We start from the raw sequence: 23,767 nt of genomic DNA, 5'->3' as shown, positions 1-23,767 counted from the left end.
AGCCCATCTAGACCATTGAACCAAACCTTCAACCGGTCGAGATAAAAACCACTAAACCCCACATACCCCCCCATCCGCTCACATCCTACGCATTCTGCTCAGGGGGTTAGGGCCAATTCAAGATTAATAGTGTCAAAGAAGTTTCCCTTGTTAGCGGAAGAAACTCCTTAAATCGGCTTGTTGGATGCCAGAGATGTTTATGATGACAATAACCCAAAAAATAGACTTTAAATATGGTGCCTTATTTGCTCTCTCTCTGTATTCAATTAGGGTTTTTTATCCATAAGGAAAGCCTTGAATTATTTCATTTTACCTGGTTTCCAAATGCGGCATAATAATTCTCTTCCTAAACCATTTTTCCTAATTGATTTACTCTTTTGAAACCATAGGTTAAAAATCCTCTGCAGTGCAAGATCTAGCGGTGCAGTAGCGGTGCGGCTTCCATTGTGCGCCTCGTGGAGTCCTCCAATCCTGTGGCTGTTAATAGTTTGCTTCACTTCAATTGAAAACACCCATTTGCAAACCCAATTAGGGAAATGACCAGCCCCATTGAGCAAGCGGGTTGAGTGAAAATCGCAACACTCCATCTCTCGACACAGTACTGCAGATTCTCCTGGTCTCTTCCCTCTACTCCTACTAGGGTTTTTGAAGTCCAGATCTCCCTCCGACGGCAGTCTTCCACCTTCAGACATTTGCGATCTCCCTTCGCGAAAACATGTCCACAGGTAAGACATTTTGGATTTCTTGTTCAAGCTTTTTTAAGAAGTGTATTGCGATTTTTTGTTTAATCTTGTTAAAAAACCCACCCTATAGCGATTTTTTGTCTAAACCCTGCAACAATTTTTTGTTTAATCTTGTTCAAGCTTTTTAAATAAGTATATTGTGATTTTTTTTGTTTAATCTTGTTCAAGAACCCACCCTACTACAATTTTTTGTTTAATCTTGTTCAATAACTCACCCTATTGCGATTTGGAGAAATACGATTTGGAGAAATACAGAGAGAAAAATTAACAGAAGAGTAAGACTCCCATGTTGCATAGAAGCCAATACAGAACTACATTTTCTGAAGAGTAAGATTGGAAAAGATGTTTGTGGTTTGCTAGCATGAATTCCAACTATCGTTATTATTTCCATTGCCTTATATTTTCACAAAAATGGATGAACAACCACCGATGTGTAACTGTGGCCAAGGGAGGACGGTCATGCAGACTTCCCTTACGCAAAAAATCTTGCGCGGAGATTTATAGATGTTAGATAAGTAGAAGACATCCGGAGTCTTTTTTCTAGGTGAATCAGATTTTGGGAAATGAATCGAGAATTGTAGACACAGGGGCATGTCAATCATATGAAAGTGTTAATAGCCTCACACGGTTGAATTTGGTTACACCATAACGAGCATTTGGCCCACAAGCATAGTTGTCAAGGCGGCAAAGCAACCCAAGGCGCTGGAGGGGTGTCTAAGTGCTTAGGCGACAAGGCGCCTGCCTAGGTGTTGCCTAGGCGACCAAGGCGCCCCAAGTGTTATTTTCTATTTCCTCCTTTTCTAACATTATTTAGTATGCTGCAATATTTTAGCATGCTATAATATATACCTTATATCATCAAAAATCCCCCTCAAGTCATAAAAAATCAACATTAAGTCACATCAGATCATCAAAAATCAATATTACGCCACATCAAGTAATCAAAAATCAACATAGAACTAAAAGACAACAGAACTGAAGAAGCAAGCTATTGGAAGTTTGAAACAATCAAACATACATTTGGTTTATACTAGTCTCACATTTGGTTTATACTGTTCTTAGAAAATATGATCTTATCTATAAGTAATTAAATTGTTTTCGATTTAGAGAAATGTTTTTGCTCTCTAAGAAGTTTGACTAGTCAGATGATTTTATTTTTAAATGAGACTTTTAGTATTAGGTAGAGCACAAAACCAGCTTTCCAACAAATCCAAAAAATTTTAAATCTGATTTATATTGAAGAAGTTATGTTCCGATTAAACGTTATTTGGTATGCGCGAATGCTGTCAAAATCGCTCTGAATGAAAGAAAAAAAAATTAGATATCAAAACAAATGAATATTTTACTGCACTTTGGTTTTTAGCAATGTTCTACCATATTAAGATTTATAGAATTTTTAGATTTGAGAAAAATCCTAGCATTAGAAAGTTGAAAATTTTACCTACCGTCGAAAAATCCAGCTTTTTGTTCTTGAACTGGGGGGTTGACTTTTATCCTTTTGGAATTTTATTTTTTAACTATTTTTATTGGATTCAAATAGGGGGTTATTTGCTTATTTATGAATAATATATTAAGTAAATGTCATTTACCTAAATGATATTTGGCATAAATAAGGGCCAATACTAGGTTCAATACCAAAAAAACCAGTGCAAGGCACCTTGCATTAAGATGGAAGTCGTCTAGGCCCTAACAAAACCGTTTGGATGCCTAGGCGACGCCTTGACAACTATGCCCACAAGTGCATAACCAAATACTAGTGGACCAAACGTTACTCAAACATTACTATGGAATGACCATCTTCTTTTGTATTTTGGTGTTGTTTCTTTCGTGCTGTGTATTTTATACATCTGTGTAAACTTTACATGTTTTCCAGTTTGACTGACTGAACAATGACTTGTTATAACTAATGTATTATCAGACTATAATGTTACATCTGATAGTGTTTTGTTATGAGTTATGACTAATGTAATTTCATGTTACTTCTGCTCGTGTGTTTGGCCAATTTGCTCATGTTTGAGGCAAGTAAAATTAGAATTATTTACAACCAGGATAGTTCTAACATGTTTTTTGAAGGTCAATCCTTAGCTCAAAATGGGAGAGTACCTGGGAATCATCTAGGGTATGATGGTTCAAATCCATCAGGATTCATACTATAGAGTCCATACTATTGCATGGGGAATCAGCTTTAGAATGAATCTACTATATTTATTTACTTTTCACCAAAGGAAAAAAAGTAGCTGAACAAATGTTGTTCTATTTTAGACTGTTCATCTGATTTCATGTTGTGCGAGAATTAATTCCTCTAAAGTTCGTAATGTCTCATTTGTCCCATTTATGGACTTATGGAAAGCATTATGCCTCGAAAACCCAACTTAATTCTGGGTCTTGTGCAGCCAAGACTCAGCCCAATTTGTTTGAAGGAGAGAAGAAGTTCTCCCTGAATTGTATATCTATTTAGAAAATGAAAGTGTTCTAACTTCTAAGAAAATATGAAATACATCACCTGATTAATAAAGCTCAAGCTGTTTATTCCTAGACCTAGACCATCTAAATATGCCACATTTATTGTAGCCACATTAACTGCTAAGCCCATGATAGTAACTGCACATACACAACATATGCTACATCTCTGTCTTGAAACCAGTCCTCCCTAACAGCCTCCAAAACCAATCCTGGATTTCACTATCCATTTCTTGTTCCTAATGTACCATGATAGTAACTGCACATACACAACATATGCTACATCTCTGTCTTGAAACCAGTCCTCACTAACAGCCTCCAAAACCAATCCTGGATTTCACTATCCATTTCTTGTTCCTAATGTAATTTTTATTTTAACAATTACTCAAACCTGAATTGATTTGTTTGTCAATTTAACTTGGCAGACATCCAATTTCAAGGCTGTTCAAGTTTTCAAACCTTTGACTTTATGATTTCACACTAATTCTGGAAAACTTACCAACTAGAACAATAGCCAGAGCAAGAGCATTCATCTCATCAAGTTCCAAGTAACCAGGAGAAGACCATCAAGATGCTACTCACCAAGCAAAATATTCTTAGGAATGCAGAATTAAGGGATGAGCCTTCTGATATGATATAGAAAGTTTACCAAAACAATAATATCAATATGTGCTTCAGTACATTATTCTGTTTTAAAGAAAGTCTTACATGATTATTTTGGTGTTCCCACAGAAACTCCAGTCTGCTCAGTACATATGTTTTAAAATAATGTACAGAAGTCAATACAGCCCCATAAACATAGAATGGGAGAATTTTCAGTACAACCCCATAAACATAGAGTGGGAGAGTTTATCCATCCCCATCCATATTTGAATTAGAAGCCCATGATGCTAGACAATGAGCAGCCTAATTAGTAATTACCATCTCTAAGAGCATGACAAAAATGATCTACATCAAAAGACACCAAAACAGAAGATATATAACAGACAATGGTATAAATTTTCCGAAGAAAATTCACACATCCTGCAAAAAAGAAATTAGCTGGGCAGAATCACTTTCACTCCCCCAAGATGAATGGCAGCAGCTTCTGCAAAAAGAGTGGGAGAGTACTAGTGGTTGGATATATGTACAGAAAGTCTTTCAGTACATATATAGGCTGAATACAGATCTTCAAAATAACAAATACGGTAGGGACATTTATACTAACACTGTTTCTCATTGGAAGGATTCACTCTCCCTTCCTTGCTGTCCTTGCTGTCACTTGCAGTTCTCATTGGAAAGATTCAATTTTCCAAACCTTTTATTTGTATATTTTTCTGCAGCAGTTACAATGAAGTGGTAGCAAAATTCTAAAACTAGAAGATTTTCCAAGATATTCATTTGATCCAACACAAAATAGTGATTAAAAGAAACTTTTATAGAGTCTTTGTAAGTCATTCTAAGGCCTGCGATATTTGCATCTTTCTGATCAATTGCAATCCCAGAGCAGAATTTTGCTGCAAGCTCAAATGCATCAGCTCCACCTGGAAGGTCATCCAACACAATCATGTTCAGGTCTGCATCTCGTGATTCATATATGATTCTATTCATCTTTCCACTCTGGGAGAGCAAGGGATGCTTCCAGTACACAAATGAAGAAGGGAAAAATAATTAAACAACAAAAAAATCTAAAACCCAAAATGGAATCCATAAAGAGTAGAGAACCCATAGTAGACCTTCTGTAACAGAGAATTAGTTACCTTATGTAAGTGGAAACTAACATCTCTAACTTGAACTAGAACATCACTTGGAATATCAGTAGCAACATACCTATTTACAGGACAACCCCAACTTGCTTTAGGAACTTATAAATCCAAATCGAATGAATTCACACAAACATTAAATAAATAGTATAGAATTACCATGACTGATCTCTTCGTTCCCCCATCAGTCTTAACTCCATGGTTACTTGAACTGAGGACTCCATCTCCATACTCTCTTCCCATAACAGACTCACTCTCTGATTCCCACATGATGGAAACCAGAAAGCCAGAACTGTTTGGGTTTTCTTCAGAGAAGAATCTCCAGAACACATGAAGAACAAAGAATTGAACAGAAGAATAGAGCAAGAAAATATCTTAGATTGTCTGGTTCTTCTAGATTTTCTAGAACTCTCACAGGCTGTGAAGTAATGGGCTTGACACAGTTTCTTGTATCGTTTGACTGCATTGCTTTTACTTTGGCTTTCTGGTACTATCTCCCACATAAAGAGTGGAGATTTTCATCCTCTGCTTCCATTTATGATCCCAACAAACATGCCTCAGCTAATTTTTGGAAGTTGAACTCAAATTATGGAATTCCCAGTTTGTATTGTGGACCAATGACAGGTAACTAACTCCTCTGGGGGATGACGAGTTACAGAAATACTAATTTTTAAAAAGAGCCCATATGCTTTACCTCCCCTGCATCTTCAGACTTCAAATGCCAAATAGGGAATTACATATTCCACTCATTTTATCTTGTGGGTTGGGAAATTTCCATGTGATTATCTAGAAGGAAAACTAATTGGGTAACTCCAGATGGACCAGATCTCATTAAATGGCTTTCCTGGTTTCTGTGAGCTGTGAATGCATATCAGGCCTGAGCTTCTCCATGCAAAGGTCCTTTGAGCTCTTTTTTTTTTTTTTTTTGCCCTTTTTGGCTGTCCTTATTTCCATCCAACTGATCAGCCTTAAATGCAGTATCTTTTCTCTCCAAATTAAAAAGCACACCAACTCTAAACCAGTTCAGCAACTGCTACCCCCACCAACTCTAACCCAGTTCAGCAAGTGTTGCTCTTCTAGTTACCCCAACCTCTGGTCAGTATCACTAAACATAATATTCATAGAAGAAACAGCAAATTTTAACCCTTTTGGTAAGGCTGTAAATTCCTAAATGCACTGAAAATTACACTACCACCACAAGCAACAAATTGTGTCAACATCTGATACAAGCAAAAGTCATTATAAACTGAAAACAGAACTTTACTTAAAATGAATTAGCATGAAGAGGAAACAAGATTAATAGTACCCTTGCAACAAAAATAATATTCTCATACCAAAGTTCTGAAAATAAACATTCCACTTAATACTAGTATTCTGAAAATCATAATAAATGCAAAAAAAAAAAAAAAAAAAAAAAAAAAAAAAAAAACCTACATATAGTTGAACCATGAGCTGTTTAATCTTGTTCTTGGAAATTCTGCAAAGAGAGTTTTGTTGATGCTTGAGAGGATACAGCTAAGGAAAGATCATACACAGATGTTCCTCCCTGCACAAATACAAGAATGGAAAAAAAATATTAAATTCAATAACTGAATTATTGAAAGATAATCTGGTACATTAAAAATATTAAGTGAATCATTAAACAAATACCGTTGAAAGTGAGGTGAAGCTAATATTGTCATCCATCTGTTGAAGGTAATCTGGTACATTCGACATTGAAAATGCACCACTGGTGGGTGCAGGAGTTGAATGAATTTCTTGTGAATTTTGAGAGTTTCTTGTCTCAGTTCTTCTCTTTTTGTTTCTTTGTTTTTCTATCTTGCTCTTCTTCTGTCTACCATTAGGGACAGCCACTTGTGAGCCATCAGATGCAGTGATACTATCAAGCTGTACACGCAACTCTTTTGCAGCCTTCATCACCAAGGCATAACCCTCAGCTGAATTTGAAGCTTGTGATGCAATCTTAACAAGTTCAGGACATAGACGCCTATATCGTTGTGAGCTGTCTAAGTTAACATCTTCTTCAACCTGTTTTCCCTTATTGTCTATCACTACCATGTTTCTTGCTCCCCGTGTCCATCTCTTCAAAATATAAGCTGAAGGTATACACTTGATATCTAGCACATCCAAAACTTTCAAAGAATGGCAACAAAGAATGCCAAATGTCTCATATTTCTTGCAACTACAATTAATCATAAGCTCAGATGGGTTACAACATACTTTGTACTCACATTCTGATTCCATAAGACCAACCAAATATTCACACATGGGATTACTTTCATTCTTGTTTTTGATGAGGCAAATACTAACCCAATCCATCTGCTCTTGAAAGAGTTCAAAAATCAAAGGAGTGTAGACTTCCCCAGCTTGTTTTATAACAGGGGACATCACATTCACTATCCTTGGAAGCTTGTTTCTTGAATCAAACTCAACTTTTAACTCGTTGGTTCGCTTAGCATCCACAACCCTTTCAAAATGCTTAAAAAATTGCACAATGTCCAAAGTGGATTTTAAATAATCCTTCATGTCACTGTTCAAACTCTCACTAAACTGTGTACTCTGCATACCTAATGTGAAGGTATTTTTCATATAGCACTTTGCCCATTTATATTTTAATTCGTATATACACTGCAACCATGAATTATTCTCAATTCCATAATTCCTAAGCAAAATCTGCCATCCATCCTCAAACTGTATTTCCTCCTCATATTGAAATATACATTTTTTCAAATCTCTAAGAAAGTGCGAGTCTTCCTTCATCAAATCACCCAGATGCTTAATGCAATTTTGTACTATGTGCCAAGTACACAGCCCATGCCATGTCTCAGGCCACACCTCATTTAATGCCTTCGCCATAGCAGCATCTTGATCTGTGAAAATGGTGATAGGCTTCTTCTGCCCATGTGCTTCCGCGAATGCCTCAAATAACCACTTGAAAGATTCAACTGTTTCATCATATAAAAGTGCAGCCCCAAATATAATGGCTCCTCTGTGATGATTGAACCCAACAAATATCCCAAATGGCCTATACTCTTTGTTTGTGCAAAATGTGGTGTCGAAACTGACAACATCGCCAAATTGTGCATAATCAATTATCATCTTTGGATCAGCCCAAAAAATATTAGTTATTTGTTCATCACTGTCCAATTGCATTGAGTATGTAAAAAAAGGATTGATCCTACATTGGTTTTCAAAATACCTCAACAAACTCCCTGCCTCACCATAAGATAGTGAACGTTGTTTTTTAGTTCGGAGGTAGTTCTTATGATCTTGACTAGTGTAGCCAAGGTTCTCCCTCCCACCTGCCTGCCTACCCATATACTCAAATATGGACTTAGGTTTGATCCTCGATTCATCAACCAAATCAAGAATATGATTATGTTCTTCAACAAAGTCACGACACTCATATTTTCCATTCTCTGACAAATATATGGACATCCGTGCTGGACACTCTGTTCTTGTCTTAGCTCGTGGTTTACTTGTGTAAACGTCCCTCTTATATTCCTTCCTAAAACCAGATTTACAACATACAAATCTCCTTGAAGTTATGGTTGTCTTGTCTTTCCTGCTCTTATTTGCATAGTCTCTCCTAATACTAAAACCAAGACTTCCTCCATATTTGTTGTAAAAATTATAAGCCTCTAGTTCTGTATTAAACAACATACCAATCTGAGGCTTACATTCAACATCTCCACTTAACTCAGCCTCAGGACTTACTGTCGGAGTCTCCATGATTCTATTAGAATGATGTAATCCAAACTAACCAAAGTATCTGAATTCTACAAATAACACACATGAAAAAACAAGGATCAGAAATTAAATAATAAATGATAAATAGTAATAATCTTAGATTTAGTTTAAATTTCAATGAATTGCTCTATTCAGATATAGAGACAGGAATATCAGAAATTGAACTTAATACAAGGATCTGAACTCAAGTTTCAGAAGAGTCTTACTTGAGATAGGACTTCCCAAACTAAGTCTCGATATCAGCAAGTAATTGGAAAGATTCAAAGAGTAAACAGATGTACCCAGGTTAAGAAATAACAAATTGGAAACCAGATCTAAGAATGGAAGAAGATCATGTTCTTAAATACAGAAACAGAGGTCAAAACAGCAATCGGAAATTAGGTAACAAGCCTGATAAGTCAGAAATCGTAGTAATTATAGGACTCTGGTAATCAGCAATCGATTTTACCATTCTTCCAGCCCCTGAATGAGCATTCAAGAAGCCTTACCATTGGTTTCTTGAAGTAACTCCAAGGACAGACCCCTGCTTGGGGTATACAATACACCCTCCACGACCAAAAGTTGGTTATTTTCTTTATCTGATTACTCTAATAAAGAATAAGAATATCAAAGTTCCTCTTACCCACCCACCCCTCCCTTTCTGAAGGATCTAAAGCTTAACTTATCAAGGCAAATAAAGGAGTTTTATGACATGAACCAACAGAAAAAGAAAAGAGAAACTAAGAAATGGATCTTCACAATTAGGATCTAAATGGGGGGGAAAAGAAGTGGTGAAATACCAACAGAAATAAAGAACAAAATGAGACTTCCATGATTGTAGTATATGCAGATTTAAAAGAAACTCAGAAATCACTTACCTATTTGCAGAGATTAAACAATAAAGAAGGATATTGGAGATGAGGTTATGACCAGCCTTTCACCTACCCTAACTTGAGTCCCACCAGCAGTATCGATAGAGAGGGAAGAGCGAGCGCCAATGAGTCAAGCTAGGTACTGTGTCGAGAGATAGAGAGGGACGAGCTGTAACATCTGTGTCGAGAGAGAGAGGGAAGAGCTGTAACATATGTGTCGATCGAGAGGGAAGAGCAGAACTGGAATGTGTGGAGAGAGTGGGAAGAGGGAACGAAATGGATTTAACCCATTTTGAATTTTGCGATTTTCACTCAACCCGTTTGCTCAATGGGACGGTTCATCTCTCCAATCGGGTTTGCAAATGGGGGTGTTTTCAATTCTCAAGCAAATTATTAACAGCCGCAGGATTGGAGAAGTCCAACTGGTGCACAATGGAAGCCGCACCACCAGATCTTGCATTGCAGAGGATTTTTATCTTGGAAAATAATCCTCTGCAATTTCCTAAAGTGTGCAGTATGGTATTTCGAGGTGGAAATGCCAACACCTGGCAGCTTGAACATCCAATGGTGCCGAGCTCAAGAAGAAAAAAAAATCAAAAATCAATGAGCTCAGATTGTTGGATGTTCAAGCTACCAGGTGTCGACATCTCTACCCCGAACTGCCGCACTGCACACTTTTATTAAGAAATTGGAGAGGATTAATATCTGCAACCATCTAGTGGACATCACCGAAATCCCATTTAATGGAAAGGGTGCATCAGATGAAAGCATGGAATGAAAAACAATCACAGTCCCACGATTGAATTCTCCAGAAGAAGGCAAAGAATTAGACTAGAATGGTGGAGATGTTCTACCAAAGCACAATGATAGAAGGCAATCTTGTTTTACAAACGAGGTTGTGGGTTACGGAGCAGTGTGAGAGGGTGGGACTTTGGATAGCAAAAGGGTTGGATTTTAAAGTGTCACATGAGCAAACAAAGCATTTAATAATGTCCCCTGAACTTTTGTAAGTTCACCATCCCAAATTAACCAAACAATGTTGGGGTGGAATTTTGAAGTGTCACATCAGCATTTTACCACTCTCTTTTTCTCAAAGCTTGCATATGAAGAAGTTGGGGGTATTTCTTAAGGATGTTGGGGTATTTTAGGTTGGTTATTTAGCCTTTTTTTTCTTCCGGCATGGAGATCAGACAGATATTTTCAATTTTGTAAGTCATGATAGTAAAACATAATTTATATTGAACTAAGTTTTCCTCCACCCATTGAGTATGGTTCACCCACCATCATAAACCCCTCCTAGGGTTTTTGTATGTTCCAAAATACCTTCCCAATACCCCTTCTTGCCCTCTCCCGCCCGTGGTGAATGGGATCCCATTCACCGTGGGTGGAGGGAAACTCAATTCATTCCCTATATATTAATTAAGTTCTTAACTACTATTCAATATGTTTACCAAAAAAAAAACTACTATTCAACATAAAGTTAGCCCGCTTGATCACACTGATCGCTTCGCTTTTCTTCTTGGTGGAAGGGTTCAGATTCGACTTTAGGCGAAGAGCGAGAGCTATTTAAGAAAGAGGCGGAACATTGCTCACCATGGCAACAAAGGGAAAACGAGATATTGATTTAGTCAGAGGTAGACTTTCGATGAGCGGAAGTAGATGCACAATGAGATAAGATTAATGAAAAAAAAGATCTCTGTCCAGGAGTGTGGCCTATGTCAGTACTCCCATGAGTCTATCTCTATCCTGCCCATGTGAAAAGACACCTCTGCCCCCTTGTTTTAAGGTGGAGAGAGATAGACACATGGGAGTGCTGGCTTAGGCCACACTCCCGTGCAGAAAAACTGCTTCCATAAGCCAGCACTCCCGTGCAGAAAACTGCTTCCCAACATTATATAAGGTTTGGGTTGATAAAAAAAAAAGTAGTTCTCTGTCCAGGAGTGTGGCCTACGCCAGCACTCCCATGTATCTATCTTTCTTCTCCTCAAAACAAGGGAGCAGAGATGGCTTTTCACATAGAAAGGAGAGAGATAGACTCATGGGAGTGCTGGCGTAGGCCACACTCCCGGATAGAGAACTTTTTCCTTAAAAAAAAATAGGGAAAATCTACTTTGATAGAAAAAAGATTTACAAAAACTGGAGTAGCCACCTACTACGCCTCACCCCATCCGCTGAATGGTGGGTTTATAGGATCTTGAGTACTGCCGCAAACACGACAGTCACCCCCTCCCCGCTGTCTTCTTCCCTGCGCCCCATGCCCCAAAGCTTCTGTGATCTGGAGTTTTCTTCAACTTCATGGCTTCAAAACTAGTTTCTATTGTTGAAGTTGGATCGTGGTGGGGATCGAATCTGATGTGGACTTTTGGTCTGTGAATCTGTTACCCATCTTTTTTATTGTAAAAAGAAAGATAAAATTCCAATTCAATGAATGAAAACGAGAAATTGGAATCTCTACTTAGCATCTGCCCCGCCCCTTTTGTCTCTCTCATGTACATTACTGTATTTTTTTAGTAATTCTAATGCAAAAACTCGGGAAGAACAACCAAAATCTGAAGGTGTTTCCATATTGGTTTGCAATGAATTGTTTCTTCATCAGGTCTTGGTTAGTAATGGAGATTTGGGGTGTCTTTTTGTAGACCATATTGCAGTATCTCTGTGCACTTCTCAGGCAATTTGAGAACTACTATAAATGGGTACCCTCCTTGAAAGAGGGTTAATGGATTCAGATTCCGTTCTCGAGCTGCTGCTATTTGTCCATTTGTTGGAAATAAGAACAGGGAAACTGTCAAACATTTCAAGATTTTGCAAGGTAGATGGAGGGCAGGGAATAGCACGAGGTGAGAGCAGGGCAGGGGAAGGAGACAACACGGGACAGGGTGGCTGCGGGGTTCGTGTGAGAGAGAGATTCCATCTCTGCTGTTGGCCAGGGAGTGCAGGAGAATGAGTAATCAGTTGTCGGTGATGGGTGGGAATTCCACTTTCAGAGCTTGGCAGCTTATGGTAGAGCAAAGCGTGAATAGGGATGTAAATTAATAGTCGAAATCCGTTTTCGTATCAGTGTTCGTATCCGTTTAGCACTATCCGATTCCATTCGAAAGCTAAACGGATACAAATACGGATAAGCTACAGCTATCTGAAAAACTATATTTAAATGTAAACGGATAAAATATCCGATCGTATCCGTGTCCGTATCCATTTAGCACTATCCGAATCCGTCCGAAAGCTAATCGGATGCGGATGCAGATATAGCACTATCCGAGCCAAATCCGATCTGTTTACATCCCTAAGCGTGAGTGGACTTTGTGTAAAGTGAATTTACAAGAATTATCCCTGTACTCTTATTTAACCAAAACTATTGTAGGGTTTAATAAAAGGCAAATTATTAGCGACACCCCCTGACGTTTACCTATATTTTAAAGCACGCCCACTAACTATCAAAATATCAATTGTTATTCATTTTTGAACGGTGTTAACCTCTGAAATTCCTTTGACCAAAATACCCTTTACATTAAAACATAAAAAAACTAGCCTAAATCATTTTTTCCTGTTGGCCTTCAACACCACCACACAGTGCCCCCACCCCTCTGTTATCACACAGAACCCACCCATTGCTGCTCCAACCTCAGACCACACACAGACCCCACCCTTGAGCATACATTGACTCCACCCATTGATGCCACCACCCCAGGTTACAAGGGAGACCTCCAAGGGCCTGTCACCGATGGACGAGGTTGACGCGATGCTGCAATGACCGATACCGGTTGTCTTTGGGCACCGGTGACCGTTGCTGGGCTTTTGTTTTCGGAATTGACATTACTGTAATAATGTGTCAGATTCCTGGTGTTTCCGAGGGAGAAGAAGTGCGGTGGCTGGTGGCCGAGAGCGTGTGAGTGTGAATGCAGCCCGTCGATTGATGCCAGGCTGCTTTGGTCGTCGGAGTAGGTCTCTTCTTCAGAAGACGGTAGGTTGCAGTGGATGTTCTCCAAGGTGCTGAGTGTGAGGAAGAAGGGTTTGTGGGTATTTTAATAGAAAGGATAGATTAGGTACTTTGCCCACTAAGCAGAGCAAAATTGTCTTTTAAAAAATATTAAGCTGCTGACATCACCCCTTAATATTTCTTAACTAACGATAGGGGGTCTGAGTGTAATTAGTTGGTAAAGAAAAGCAGACAGTTGATTTTATAGTAGTTAGTGGGTGTGCTTTAAAATATAGGCAAATGTCAGGGGGTAGCGATGATAAATTTCCTAACAAATAATAGTGAAACGAACTCATTCACTCTTTTTAGTGCTATGGAAGAAAACCCACTGTTATAATAAATCTAAACAAATTACCACATCTTTGTACAATTCTTCATGATTCATGTCTTTCCTTTGGCAGGATAGAGATAAGGTATATGATAAGAAAATCTTAGTGGGCATCAAACTTCCTAGTAAGCAAGCTCTGAGCTGGAGTTTCCATGTCCTTAAGCTTGGAAGTCTTGAGTCACATAATTTCAGAAAAGTGTGAGACTTGACTCAGCTGGTTAGAGATGAAAAGGATAGATTTAGATGGATTAAGAAAATATGCCACAGTGATAATCTCACCACTCATTCAGTTTATCTTATCACTTATATTCTGAAGAAAATATATTAATAAACTAAGCTAAATGATCAAAGTTGCATCATTAAGCTGTATTATTAGCTCAGAATATCTGTAAAAAAGACAAACCATATAATGAATTAAGCTGCATGGGTCTGGATGGAAGGTAGATCGATGATCAGATCAACAATTGTCACTCCTAGATAGGATAGCATGCAACATGCCCTGTTGGAAATTGATATGAAACACAGTTTTTGAAGGATTAATATGTAAAGGTTAGTGGGAGCCATGAAAATTGTCAAGAAAAATTGTCTTTAATGGAAAGTTGGAGGGGACCAATGGAGAAAAATCTGCCACTTCAACTTTGTCATCTTCTATACTCACACATAACAGTCGATCTATAAGACTGTAAGAGATACCTTCAGTTCTCACTCCTCACCCTCCACTGGTTCAGTAATGGCTCCTACTACAAGACTAGTAGTTCCAATTGATCTGACAAAGAAGCCATGTGAACAGAAGGTACCTCTTCACAACCGTTGGCACCCAGACATACCTGCTGTTGCAGATGTTACAGAAGGTGAGGTGTTTAGAGTTGAGATGTTAGACTGTAATGGAGGAGCCGTTGGAGACAATGACAGTGCCCTTGATATAAAAAACTCAAATCTTTTTTCTGTAAGTATGATTTTTTTTTTTTTGAAAATTTTACAATTGTTGTCAGACCAGCATAGATGAAGTAGGCATAGTTTGAGTTTGATTAATCAGGAAAGCTTTTGAATGAAAGATCAGTAGGGGGGAGAACCAAGACTCTAATTTCACAATAGACTAAAACTTTCTCCTGGATATAGTTCTCCTAGCCTTTACTCTGTACACAAATCTGTGAGGGCTGTTCATACTAGTATGACAAAGTTCAGTTATATGAGAAATATTAGCCACTGAACTTCAGCTTGTGCAAGCTTCTGTCTTGTCATCATAGTTATGCCACTTGCTTATCCTTGATGTTCTTACAACATTTAATTTCAACTAATTAACAGTGTGACTGATGCAAATATATTATGGAGGTGATATGTTATCGATCATTTAAACTTGTTTGTATGACACTGGTCTAGGCACACTATCTCAGCGGACCCATTCGAGTATTGGACAAAGAAGGCGTGGCAGCTAAGCCAGGTGATCTTCTTGCAGTTGAAATCTGCAACTTGGGTCCTCTTCCTGGATCTGAATGGGGTTATACAGCATCAATGGACAGAGAACATGGGGGTAGTTTTCTTACCGATCATTTCCCTGCTGCAACCAAAGCTATTTGGTACTTTGAAGGGATATATTGCTACTCTCCTCAGATACCAGGTATCTTCTATATCCTACTCCCATTTCCCTTAAACATGCTGTTGATTTTACATTAAAAAAAAAATCCCAAGTGTTTCTGTGACCTTGGATGTGTTTTAATATACCCGTAAATCATCTTGTTAGGAAGTTTGGGTAGAACTCATCCTCAAAAGCTAGCCGTTAGGGAGAGGGTGCCCAAGTACCTATAAGTCTCCACATCATGCTATTCACTTCTGATGTGGGAGTATTGCTCTCGCGTGGAACCCCAATAATCTTCACCTAATGTCTTAAGATTTTGGGTTGAATACCCAAGTGGTATTTCACGGTCTATACCAGTTTATTTAACAATTTCAGTATGCGTTAGAGATTATGATGCCCCTATATTTTATCTCTTCTTTGCAGGTGTTCGATTTCCTGGTATAACTCACCCTGGTCTTATTGGCACTGCACCATCAATGGAACTCCTAAACATATGGAATGAAAGGGAAAGAGAAATTCAAGAAAATGGCCACAAGTCTATGACACTGACTGAGGTCCTGCACCAACGACCATTTGCAGGTCTGCCAATACCAGAATCCTGCCTTCTTGGAAAGGTATTATTCTCTGGGTATTACAGAAAATGTTAATTCTTCAAGCAGTCTAGTCTGACAGTAAAACATCTATCAATTCTTGTGTGGATATTTCCTGTTGTCCTCTATTGTGAAATTTTTTAATTTCAACTACATAACAGATAGTGTTCTTGTTGCCATCCATACACAAGTTCTCCAACATTTCATGTACAGATGTGAGCCTAAGACAGCACATCCAGTTAGAAATGATTAGTTTCCGGTCCAAGGATCCACTAATATCATATTGGGAACTAGAAACGTTCTGATTGTTAGCATATGCAGATTGAAGATGGAACACCAGAATGGGAGAAAATTGCAAAAGAGGCTGCAAGGACAATTCCTGGAAGAGAAAATGGAGGAAACTGTGATATCAAGAATCTCAGCAGAGGTTCAAAAGTATACCTTCCAGTATTTGTAGATGGAGCGAATCTTAGCATGGGTGACATGCACTTCTCTCAGGGTGATGGTGAAGTTTCATTCTGTGGAGCAATAGAGATGAATGGATTTCTAGAGCTCAAGTACTTTTCTTACCTTATCACTCAAATTTCTGTCTATATATAGTGAACCTTTTAAATTTTTTCCTTAATAGAAACTTCTAGGATAGTACCATGTCATGGAGACATCAACCTTCAACATCCTCAAATAACATGTTTTCAGAAACTGAAAATGTTCTGCTTTGGAATTCCTTCTGCAAATTAGTCTGAACAAATCAACAATAAAGCCTAAAGACCATGTTTCTTCATTTCACAAGTTTGAACTCTATCTGTTACACTGGGTGGCTTCCTGGGAGTTTCTTGCTCTTTTACATTCAGAGCAAGAATCTATTCTCCCCCCCAGTTGCTTTTCCTGGTATTACTCACCATAACTTGGTTTTATTAAAGGTAATTATTGCATTTTGTTTATAAAAATTGAACAGGTAATTCCCTCTCTAATTTCAGAGCTAATCAATGACAAAATTGTCTTGGTATCAGGTGTGAAATCATAAGGGGTGGAATGAAAGAGTACCTCACACCAATGGGTCCAACTCCTCTTCATGTAAACCCAATCTTTGAGATTGGCCCAGTTGAACCAAGATTCTCAGAATGGTTAGTATTTGAGGGTGTCAGTGTCGACGAGAGTGGGAAGCAACATTATCTTGATGCAAGTGTTGCATTCAAGCGTGCAGTACTCAATGCCATCGACTATATCTCTAAATTTGGATACAGTAAAGAACAGGTCTAAATTCTGCACCATATAGAGAGAGAGAGAGAGAGGGGTAGATTGGCACATTAGGAATTGTGTTATTGTACTAACCATGGACACAAAATTCTGTCTATCAGGTCTATCTTCTGCTAGCAGCATGCCCCTGTGAAGGAAGAATTGCAGCAATAGTTGATGCTCCCAATGCCTGTGCAACTCTTGCTATTCCAACAGCTATATTCGACCAGGTTTTTAAGTTTTGCCACTTTATAAACTTTCTAGCTATTCTAATGAAAGGATAATGTTGCAGTATTTTTCTTAACTCCAATGGTTAATGTCCTACAGACCTTTTCAAATCGCAAAATTAGTTAATAGTGCAGCATTCCCCCATCTTTATTACATTGGACCCAAATATCAGCAAGATGTTCTCTTCAAAATTATGGAACCAAACAAGTTGAATGGAATTTTTCAACAGAGAGGGAAACTAATCTTGAGTCCTGACCATTGTGAATTATGAAATGAATCCTGTCCATCCTTTTTTTTCACTCTATCATAGGTTGTCTTATGTCAAGACTCATCAGGTCATTTTCCTCTTCCTTGAATCATGTACTTGCTCCTTACTCGCATGGACTTCCTTTCTCATGTGAGACATTAATGGTGCCGAAAAACAAGCCTGTCTGTGGGCTGGTTTTGATCATTTAATTGGCATCATGTAGCAAAGAACAAGCAGATAATGCAGATCAGAAGATGTTAACAGCATGTGCACCTTATGTTCATTGCTAGGGAAGTTGAAGCACAATCTTTCAACCCAAATCTTACCCCTTTTATTCAATCAAAGACATTTATCTTGAATACAGACCAACATATTGTTCTTTTCAAAACTGACCTAGCATGGCACTGCGGCCATATTGTGCAGAGATTAGTTTCCCTTTCTCAGCATTTGAAATATAGACAGATCTAGAGCTTTAATGCTGCAATGGTAAAGGTTGCTCCATTGTGACCAAGTGGTCACGGGTTCGAGTCTGAAAACAGCCTCTCTGCGAAAGCAAGTGTGTGGCTGTGTACATTATGACCCTCCCCAGACCCTACAGTGGTGGAAGCCTCGTGCACTAGGTACGCTCTTTTTTTTTTTTAGAGCTTCAATGTGGAGTGAAACAAGAATCTGGGCCTTTGAGCCCTCCCTCCTCCCCTAAACACACCCAAAAAAAAGGGTAGGTAAATTGGGTAGGGTTTTTTTCAGCCTAATAGTACTTAACTATAGCTACTGAGTAAAGTGGGAAGGGAGAGGGGGGTGGCGGGTGAATTTTTATCGTCTGTAGTTCCCTGACTGGTGCGGTTCCCTAGTGCCTCTCACAAGAGGAGGGTGGACCCCACCTTGGCAGAGTGTTCGGTCAGGTGCCTAGGGTGGGTCCCACCCCCCCTCTTGTGAGAGGCACTAGGGAACCACACCGGTCAGGGAACCGCAGGCAATATAAATCCATGGGGGTGGGGGTGGGGATGGGGGTGACTTAAGGAACAAGGTGTAGTTAAAAGAATCAAACCCGTGACCTCCTGGGAGCTGCCCTCTACTGACAAGGCCCCACCCAACTGTGCTAACAGTTCTCTTAAATTGGATAGTTTAGGTAGTTGCCCATCCAAAGGAGTGCTTAGCATGAAGATCATCCTGATTGATAAGCATATAACACAATGAATGCTGACAACTTACTTCTACAAGTTTCTTGTCACTGGCTATATATTTAAGCCCTGTTTTTATATATATATTTTTTAAAAAAAAATTGATTACTTGGTGGTGTGCAGGATATTCGCCCAAAATCTGGCAAAGTACCAGTGGGACCCCGGGTGATAAGGAAACCAGATGTTCTGAAATGCACTTATGATGGAAACTTGCCCATCACAGAGAACCCCGGTGCCAGAGCTTAATCATTATCAGAGAAACCAAGAGCTAGAAGAAGCTTCACTAGTTGACTGCATGTTTCATACAGAAGCTATGTTGCAGGATCCTTAAAAACCTAGAATTAAGAGAGGAAAACCCCCATACTAGTGCACTTCAAATAAATGGAATCATTCACTCATATGATAATTAAATAAAATATTGTATGGTGCTTTGATGTTGAAGCTTCTGGTACTAAAATGATGAATGTGGAATGCTGAACAGAAGACCTAATACTTTTTTCTTTCACTCATATATGGATGTTCAGTTATATCTTTTTCTAAACAAAATTAGTTCTCCATCATTCAGATGCCTATACTGTCATATACTTTCCAGGTGGATATAATACAACCATGTTATTGAAGTGCCACAGTCCACGGTGGTCCCTGTATTCTAGGGTCCTGTCTGCTTTGGCTAAATTTGCCGCACGACTTTAAAACACATCATATCATGTGAAGGTTGACCGCCACTTATATAGACATTTCATGACTTAATACAGCCGATGTGGGATTAAATTCCGTGGCACAACAGCTATATTCAAAGCTTTCAAACATTTCCCTACAAGATCTCATGTAAGAGGTACCGGTAAATAAGCAGGCGTTTTGCATTCCACTCAAAATCTAGAATAACAGTTAACCTGTAATATGCCTAATGAGGCTTGATGTGCTTTGGTGCCTCTGGCAGCAATGAGAGTACCATAATAGTGGTTAAGGGTGTCAATTTGGGAGGGAAACCAGAATCATCACCATCCTGGAATTGACCTGCTAAAACTAAAAATCAAACGTCCCATTAATAAGCCGAATGGTTCTAGGATCTGATTTTGGAATCGATTAATAGACAGGATAAGACGGTTCTGGGATGGATTTTCCAACTTTCTAGATTAAAAAGACTAGTAAGGAACCAACTGCTGGAACTGAAACTACGAGGAGCCATTTAAAAGGCATATATAAGCTTAGCTTTAAGAGTTATAGTGTTATGTAAGATGTTAATATGAATTTTCACCAAATGAAAGATGTTAATATGAATGGTTTGAAATTTGATAATTGTTGTTGGTGATAGTGTTAAAAAAAATTCTGTTTGGAGAAAAAAACTATAACCTGCTTTGAACGCGTACTCGTTGTCTTAAAAGAGATATTTGCCTCCACACGGTTGCAGAAAATTCATCTTCAAGATTCAATAAAGCACTGAATAACTAACTTAGAATTCTAAAGAGATTCTAGTTGCAAGAGAGAGAGAGAGAATTAAAAACGTTGTTGTATTGAATGGCTGAATTACCTTGGTTTATAAAGAACCACTAACACCCATTCACTGGAACTCATTCAATAGAAACCCATTCATTGAAATCCATTCAATGGAAACCCATTCATTGGAATCCATATTTTGGTCTAATTTATACATTGGATGATCAAGATTACCTCGTCGAAGCCATATTTCCAAACAAAGAGGCAATCTCTACCGGTCAATATTGGGTGAACATAGTTCGATAAGTAATGCACCTGTCACCACATGCCTTTACCATGCCGGAATACTGTAAAAAATGATCATATCTGCAGACTTTTAGGCATAACTCTGTATTAGGTGTCATATTACCAAGCTATTCGGTATGCCTAGTATTGAAGACATCAACTAAAGCCATACCTTTACCAAAAAAAAAAAAACTAAAGCCATACCTTAGCAGCACTCAATACATCTTGAATGATTTCACAAGTCCGAACTAATAAAATGCCTTGCAAGGCATTTGAAGAGCAATCATGCAATAAGTCAAGAGAGCTGGACAAGTGGATGATGCTTCATCCAACGATGCAAAATCGATTGACCCAGGTTTTTTTTTCCTCACTTTCTCGAGCTCGGCACCATTGGATGTCTCACCGATCCACATGTCAAGCTCTCAAGCCTGCACTGTAATGCAACGCCAGATCAGTGTACTGCAGAGGATTTTTTTTTCTTCCATAAGTCAGCTTCCCATTCTAGGTGAGACCCAACACAGTTCTCCCCCCCCCCCCCCCCACCACCAAAAAAAAGTAGGAATTAAATTGCAGATTAATTTGTTCTGACAAGCATCTATAACAATCCGAAAGTTAACTAAAAGAATCTTTACATTTCACAGAGCTGAACACATGCATTCTGCATTAGAGACGGCAGAGTCTCAGTCTAGAGGGGGATACTGACCTGTGTAGGAGAGAGAAAGAAATGGAACGGAAAGAAACTAGGTAAGCAGCTAAGACCAACAAATAACAAGTCTTTAATATACAACACCCATATCAAAAGAGGCAGGTACGTCCAAAGAAGCTCCTGCAAATATCAAGCCGTAAAAAATAAAGATCTACGGCAAGTTGATGCATTGAAGGCTTCTTCATGATAACATCTCCCTCTTTTCTCCTCCCATTGACAGGAATGATCAACAAACTTCTCAAATAATTTTACATTTGACAAGAACAAATGCCTTGCTCATAAGAAATATGGTACTCCTGTCCTAGGGCCCCTCATCTGGTTGTTCTCTTCTGTTTCAGTGAAAAACTTCACCTCTCTCTCCTATTAGAGTCAACAAAAGAGAAGAGCATTAGCGAAGAACTTGATTTTCTACAATTTAAAAAAAAAAATTAAGACAACTTCAGGTTCCATTTGGGTGGGTTTTCCAATTAAAACCAAGGTTACTCCTATCCAACCTCATCTTCATGGAGTTAACTACTTTCTGAGCAGCTCAGCGTATCCAAACGTTAATTAAGCACAACCACCCTTACACACCCCTCCCCTCCCCTCCCCTCTCCCCTCTCCCCCACCCCCCCACCAAAAAAAAATAGGGGGGGGGGGGGTGAGGAGAATCAAGCCACCTGAGAATGAGGGCATGCAAATTTATTAAACTTGTTCCACAAAATGACTCTTTGTGTGTGTTCTTGATTTCCTATTACCAAAAACTCTAGATTAGCCAATCCAGATCAGGAGATTCAAGGCCAACAGTTGTAATTAGCTGTGATGAGCTGATCGCCAATCAAGATTAGGATTAGACCAAACCATTCCAATTCCGTATAAAAATTCCTCAATTCTTGACAGCAATCCTAAAGTAGGAAATACCCCTTTCTTACAGATGCTCAATCATCTAGATAGTCCAATACCTCAGTAAAGGTCCCCCCAGATTTCTTTATATCCAACAGGCCAATTGGATTACTTAATTCAGTAGCTTTTAAGCTATAATATATAGCTGAGATAGTAGGGGGCCATCATTCTAAGATGTTAGATTCTTTGAAAATTTCAGAGACCTGACACCTCCTTTTGCTTACATCGCCATCCGTAAATATACACCCACACACTATTACCTCCATATCACCACAAAGCATCCAATTGCTGCCTTAAATATTAATACAAGCGGGCTATCAAGGTGTTCTTAGTATTTTACCATATTCTCATTGAAGCTCAATATAGAAGCTACATTCCCACAACGGTAGCAATAATTTGGTGCAGACCACACCTGCAGCAGAAGCAAAGAACTAAAACGCGTGAGTATGGATCAAAAAGGAAATCACATAGGCTCCCAGAGTGGACTATTGCATTCTAAGTATAAAAAAACAGTGACTCACAGTTACAAGGCCTTTATCTTGGAACATGTATTTTAGTCCTTCTTGTACCAGCTGGTGGGCCCGACAAACCAGATCTAGATTGTTTATGTGATTGAACTGCAGAAAAGGGTTAGCGTAGTTTAGTTGACAATACAATATGAAGTTTAAGAGGTAATTCTTAACTTACCTCAGATGTGACCCTGGACCCAAAAAGCCAACCAGCACCACGGGGACTGACTGCCCATGTTTCAATCTCCTCAGGGTCACTCCACATCAAGTCACAGAATGGTCCTTCATGGGGAATCTCACAATTCCGTTCAATGACTCTAATCTGCCAGAAGACATGTGAAAACAGTAAGGAACTGTGAGAGACCATATCAGATAGGTTCCAACAGTGTATCCTACATCCAAAGAAGAAACATAGGCAGCATGAAAACATGGAAAGGAGATCTCCCCCTCCCCCTCCCCCTCTCTTTGTTTTGGGAGGTGGTTGGGACAAGGGTACAGCAAAAATCAGGTTCCTGTCATTAAATTGTATATAGATATAACAGAGGACATGAACCAGAGACATAGCAGGGTGCATCATGTGAAAATACAGTATATATGCATGTATCTAACTGTACACCAAATAATGTGAAAATGATTTCTTTTCTTTTTCCAAATAAATATTGTAACTAGAATATCATTATTACATAATGCACGTATATGTGGCTTTAACAAGAAGGATGATTCCCACAGCCACACCCAAATAATAGGACAAGAATACACCAATACAGTATGTGAATAACTGAATGTGTTTGTTTCTGTGTGGGTGTTTGTGTCCATGTGCATACTCGTTAGGGACAGAAAGAGTGGGAGGGATTGTTTCTGTGTGGGTGTTTGTGTCCATTTGCATACTCACGAGGGTCAGAAGGAGGGATAGACAGACAGACAGATAGGTCTGACTGGCCCGTCAGTAAGGAGATGATTATTTCAGAGTAGTCATGAGACATTCCCTGAGATGTTGATTGTGACCATTGCCACCAAAGCAATGAACACCTCCTGGAAAC

General features: G+C 38.8%; 4 protein-coding genes across 4 annotated transcripts in view; 1 reads left to right on the top strand and 3 right to left on the bottom strand.

The window, feature by feature from the left end:
- Positions 1-4,460: 4,460 nt before the first annotated feature.
- Positions 4,461-5,317, bottom strand: LOC122665772 (BTB/POZ domain-containing protein SR1IP1-like). The gene is made up of 3 exons (XM_043861910.1): positions 5,105-5,317; positions 4,943-5,012; positions 4,461-4,820 (listed from the first exon to the last, which is right to left on the bottom strand). Exons 1-3 carry the CDS (start codon positions 5,275-5,277, stop codon positions 4,461-4,463), a joined length of 603 nt encoding a protein of 200 aa, XP_043717845.1. The 5' UTR covers positions 5,278-5,317.
- Positions 5,318-6,401: 1,084 nt separating this feature from the next.
- On the bottom strand, positions 6,402-8,677 carry LOC122665771 (protein FAR1-RELATED SEQUENCE 5-like). Its single transcript, XM_043861909.1, has 2 exons — positions 6,596-8,677; positions 6,402-6,491 (listed from the first exon to the last, which is right to left on the bottom strand). The coding sequence occupies exons 1-2, from the start codon at positions 8,675-8,677 to the stop codon at positions 6,402-6,404; spliced, it is 2,172 nt and encodes a 723-aa protein (XP_043717844.1).
- Positions 8,678-14,547: 5,870 nt separating this feature from the next.
- Positions 14,548-19,413, top strand: LOC122664188 (formamidase-like). Its single transcript, XM_043859904.1, has 7 exons — positions 14,548-14,796; positions 15,231-15,468; positions 15,850-16,040; positions 16,338-16,573; positions 17,027-17,270; positions 17,375-17,482; positions 19,032-19,413. The coding sequence occupies exons 1-7, from the start codon at positions 14,581-14,583 to the stop codon at positions 19,152-19,154; spliced, it is 1,356 nt and encodes a 451-aa protein (XP_043715839.1). The 5' UTR covers positions 14,548-14,580; the 3' UTR covers positions 19,155-19,413.
- A 1,832-nt stretch (positions 19,414-21,245) lies between these two features.
- Positions 21,246-23,767, bottom strand: part of LOC122664865 (phytochrome-associated serine/threonine-protein phosphatase) — a 44,463-nt gene continuing 41,941 nt past the window's right edge. Inside the window, exons 7-10 of the mRNA XM_043860890.1 lie at positions 22,906-23,049; positions 22,740-22,835; positions 22,559-22,630; positions 21,246-21,696 (exon numbers count right to left, since the gene is read on the bottom strand). Coding sequence (XP_043716825.1) covers positions 21,613-21,696; positions 22,559-22,630; positions 22,740-22,835; positions 22,906-23,049 — 396 coding nt within the window. The 3' untranslated portion in view covers positions 21,246-21,612. The remainder of the gene's footprint in view (positions 21,697-22,558; positions 22,631-22,739; positions 22,836-22,905; positions 23,050-23,767) is intronic.

The sequence above is a fragment of the Telopea speciosissima genome, chromosome 6 (genome assembly GCF_018873765.1).
Source record: "Telopea speciosissima isolate NSW1024214 ecotype Mountain lineage chromosome 6, Tspe_v1, whole genome shotgun sequence".
Taxonomy (NCBI): domain Eukaryota; kingdom Viridiplantae; phylum Streptophyta; class Magnoliopsida; order Proteales; family Proteaceae; genus Telopea; species Telopea speciosissima.
The sequence above is the reverse complement of the archived record's forward strand: the minus strand, read 5'-3'. Positions and strand labels throughout refer to the sequence as shown.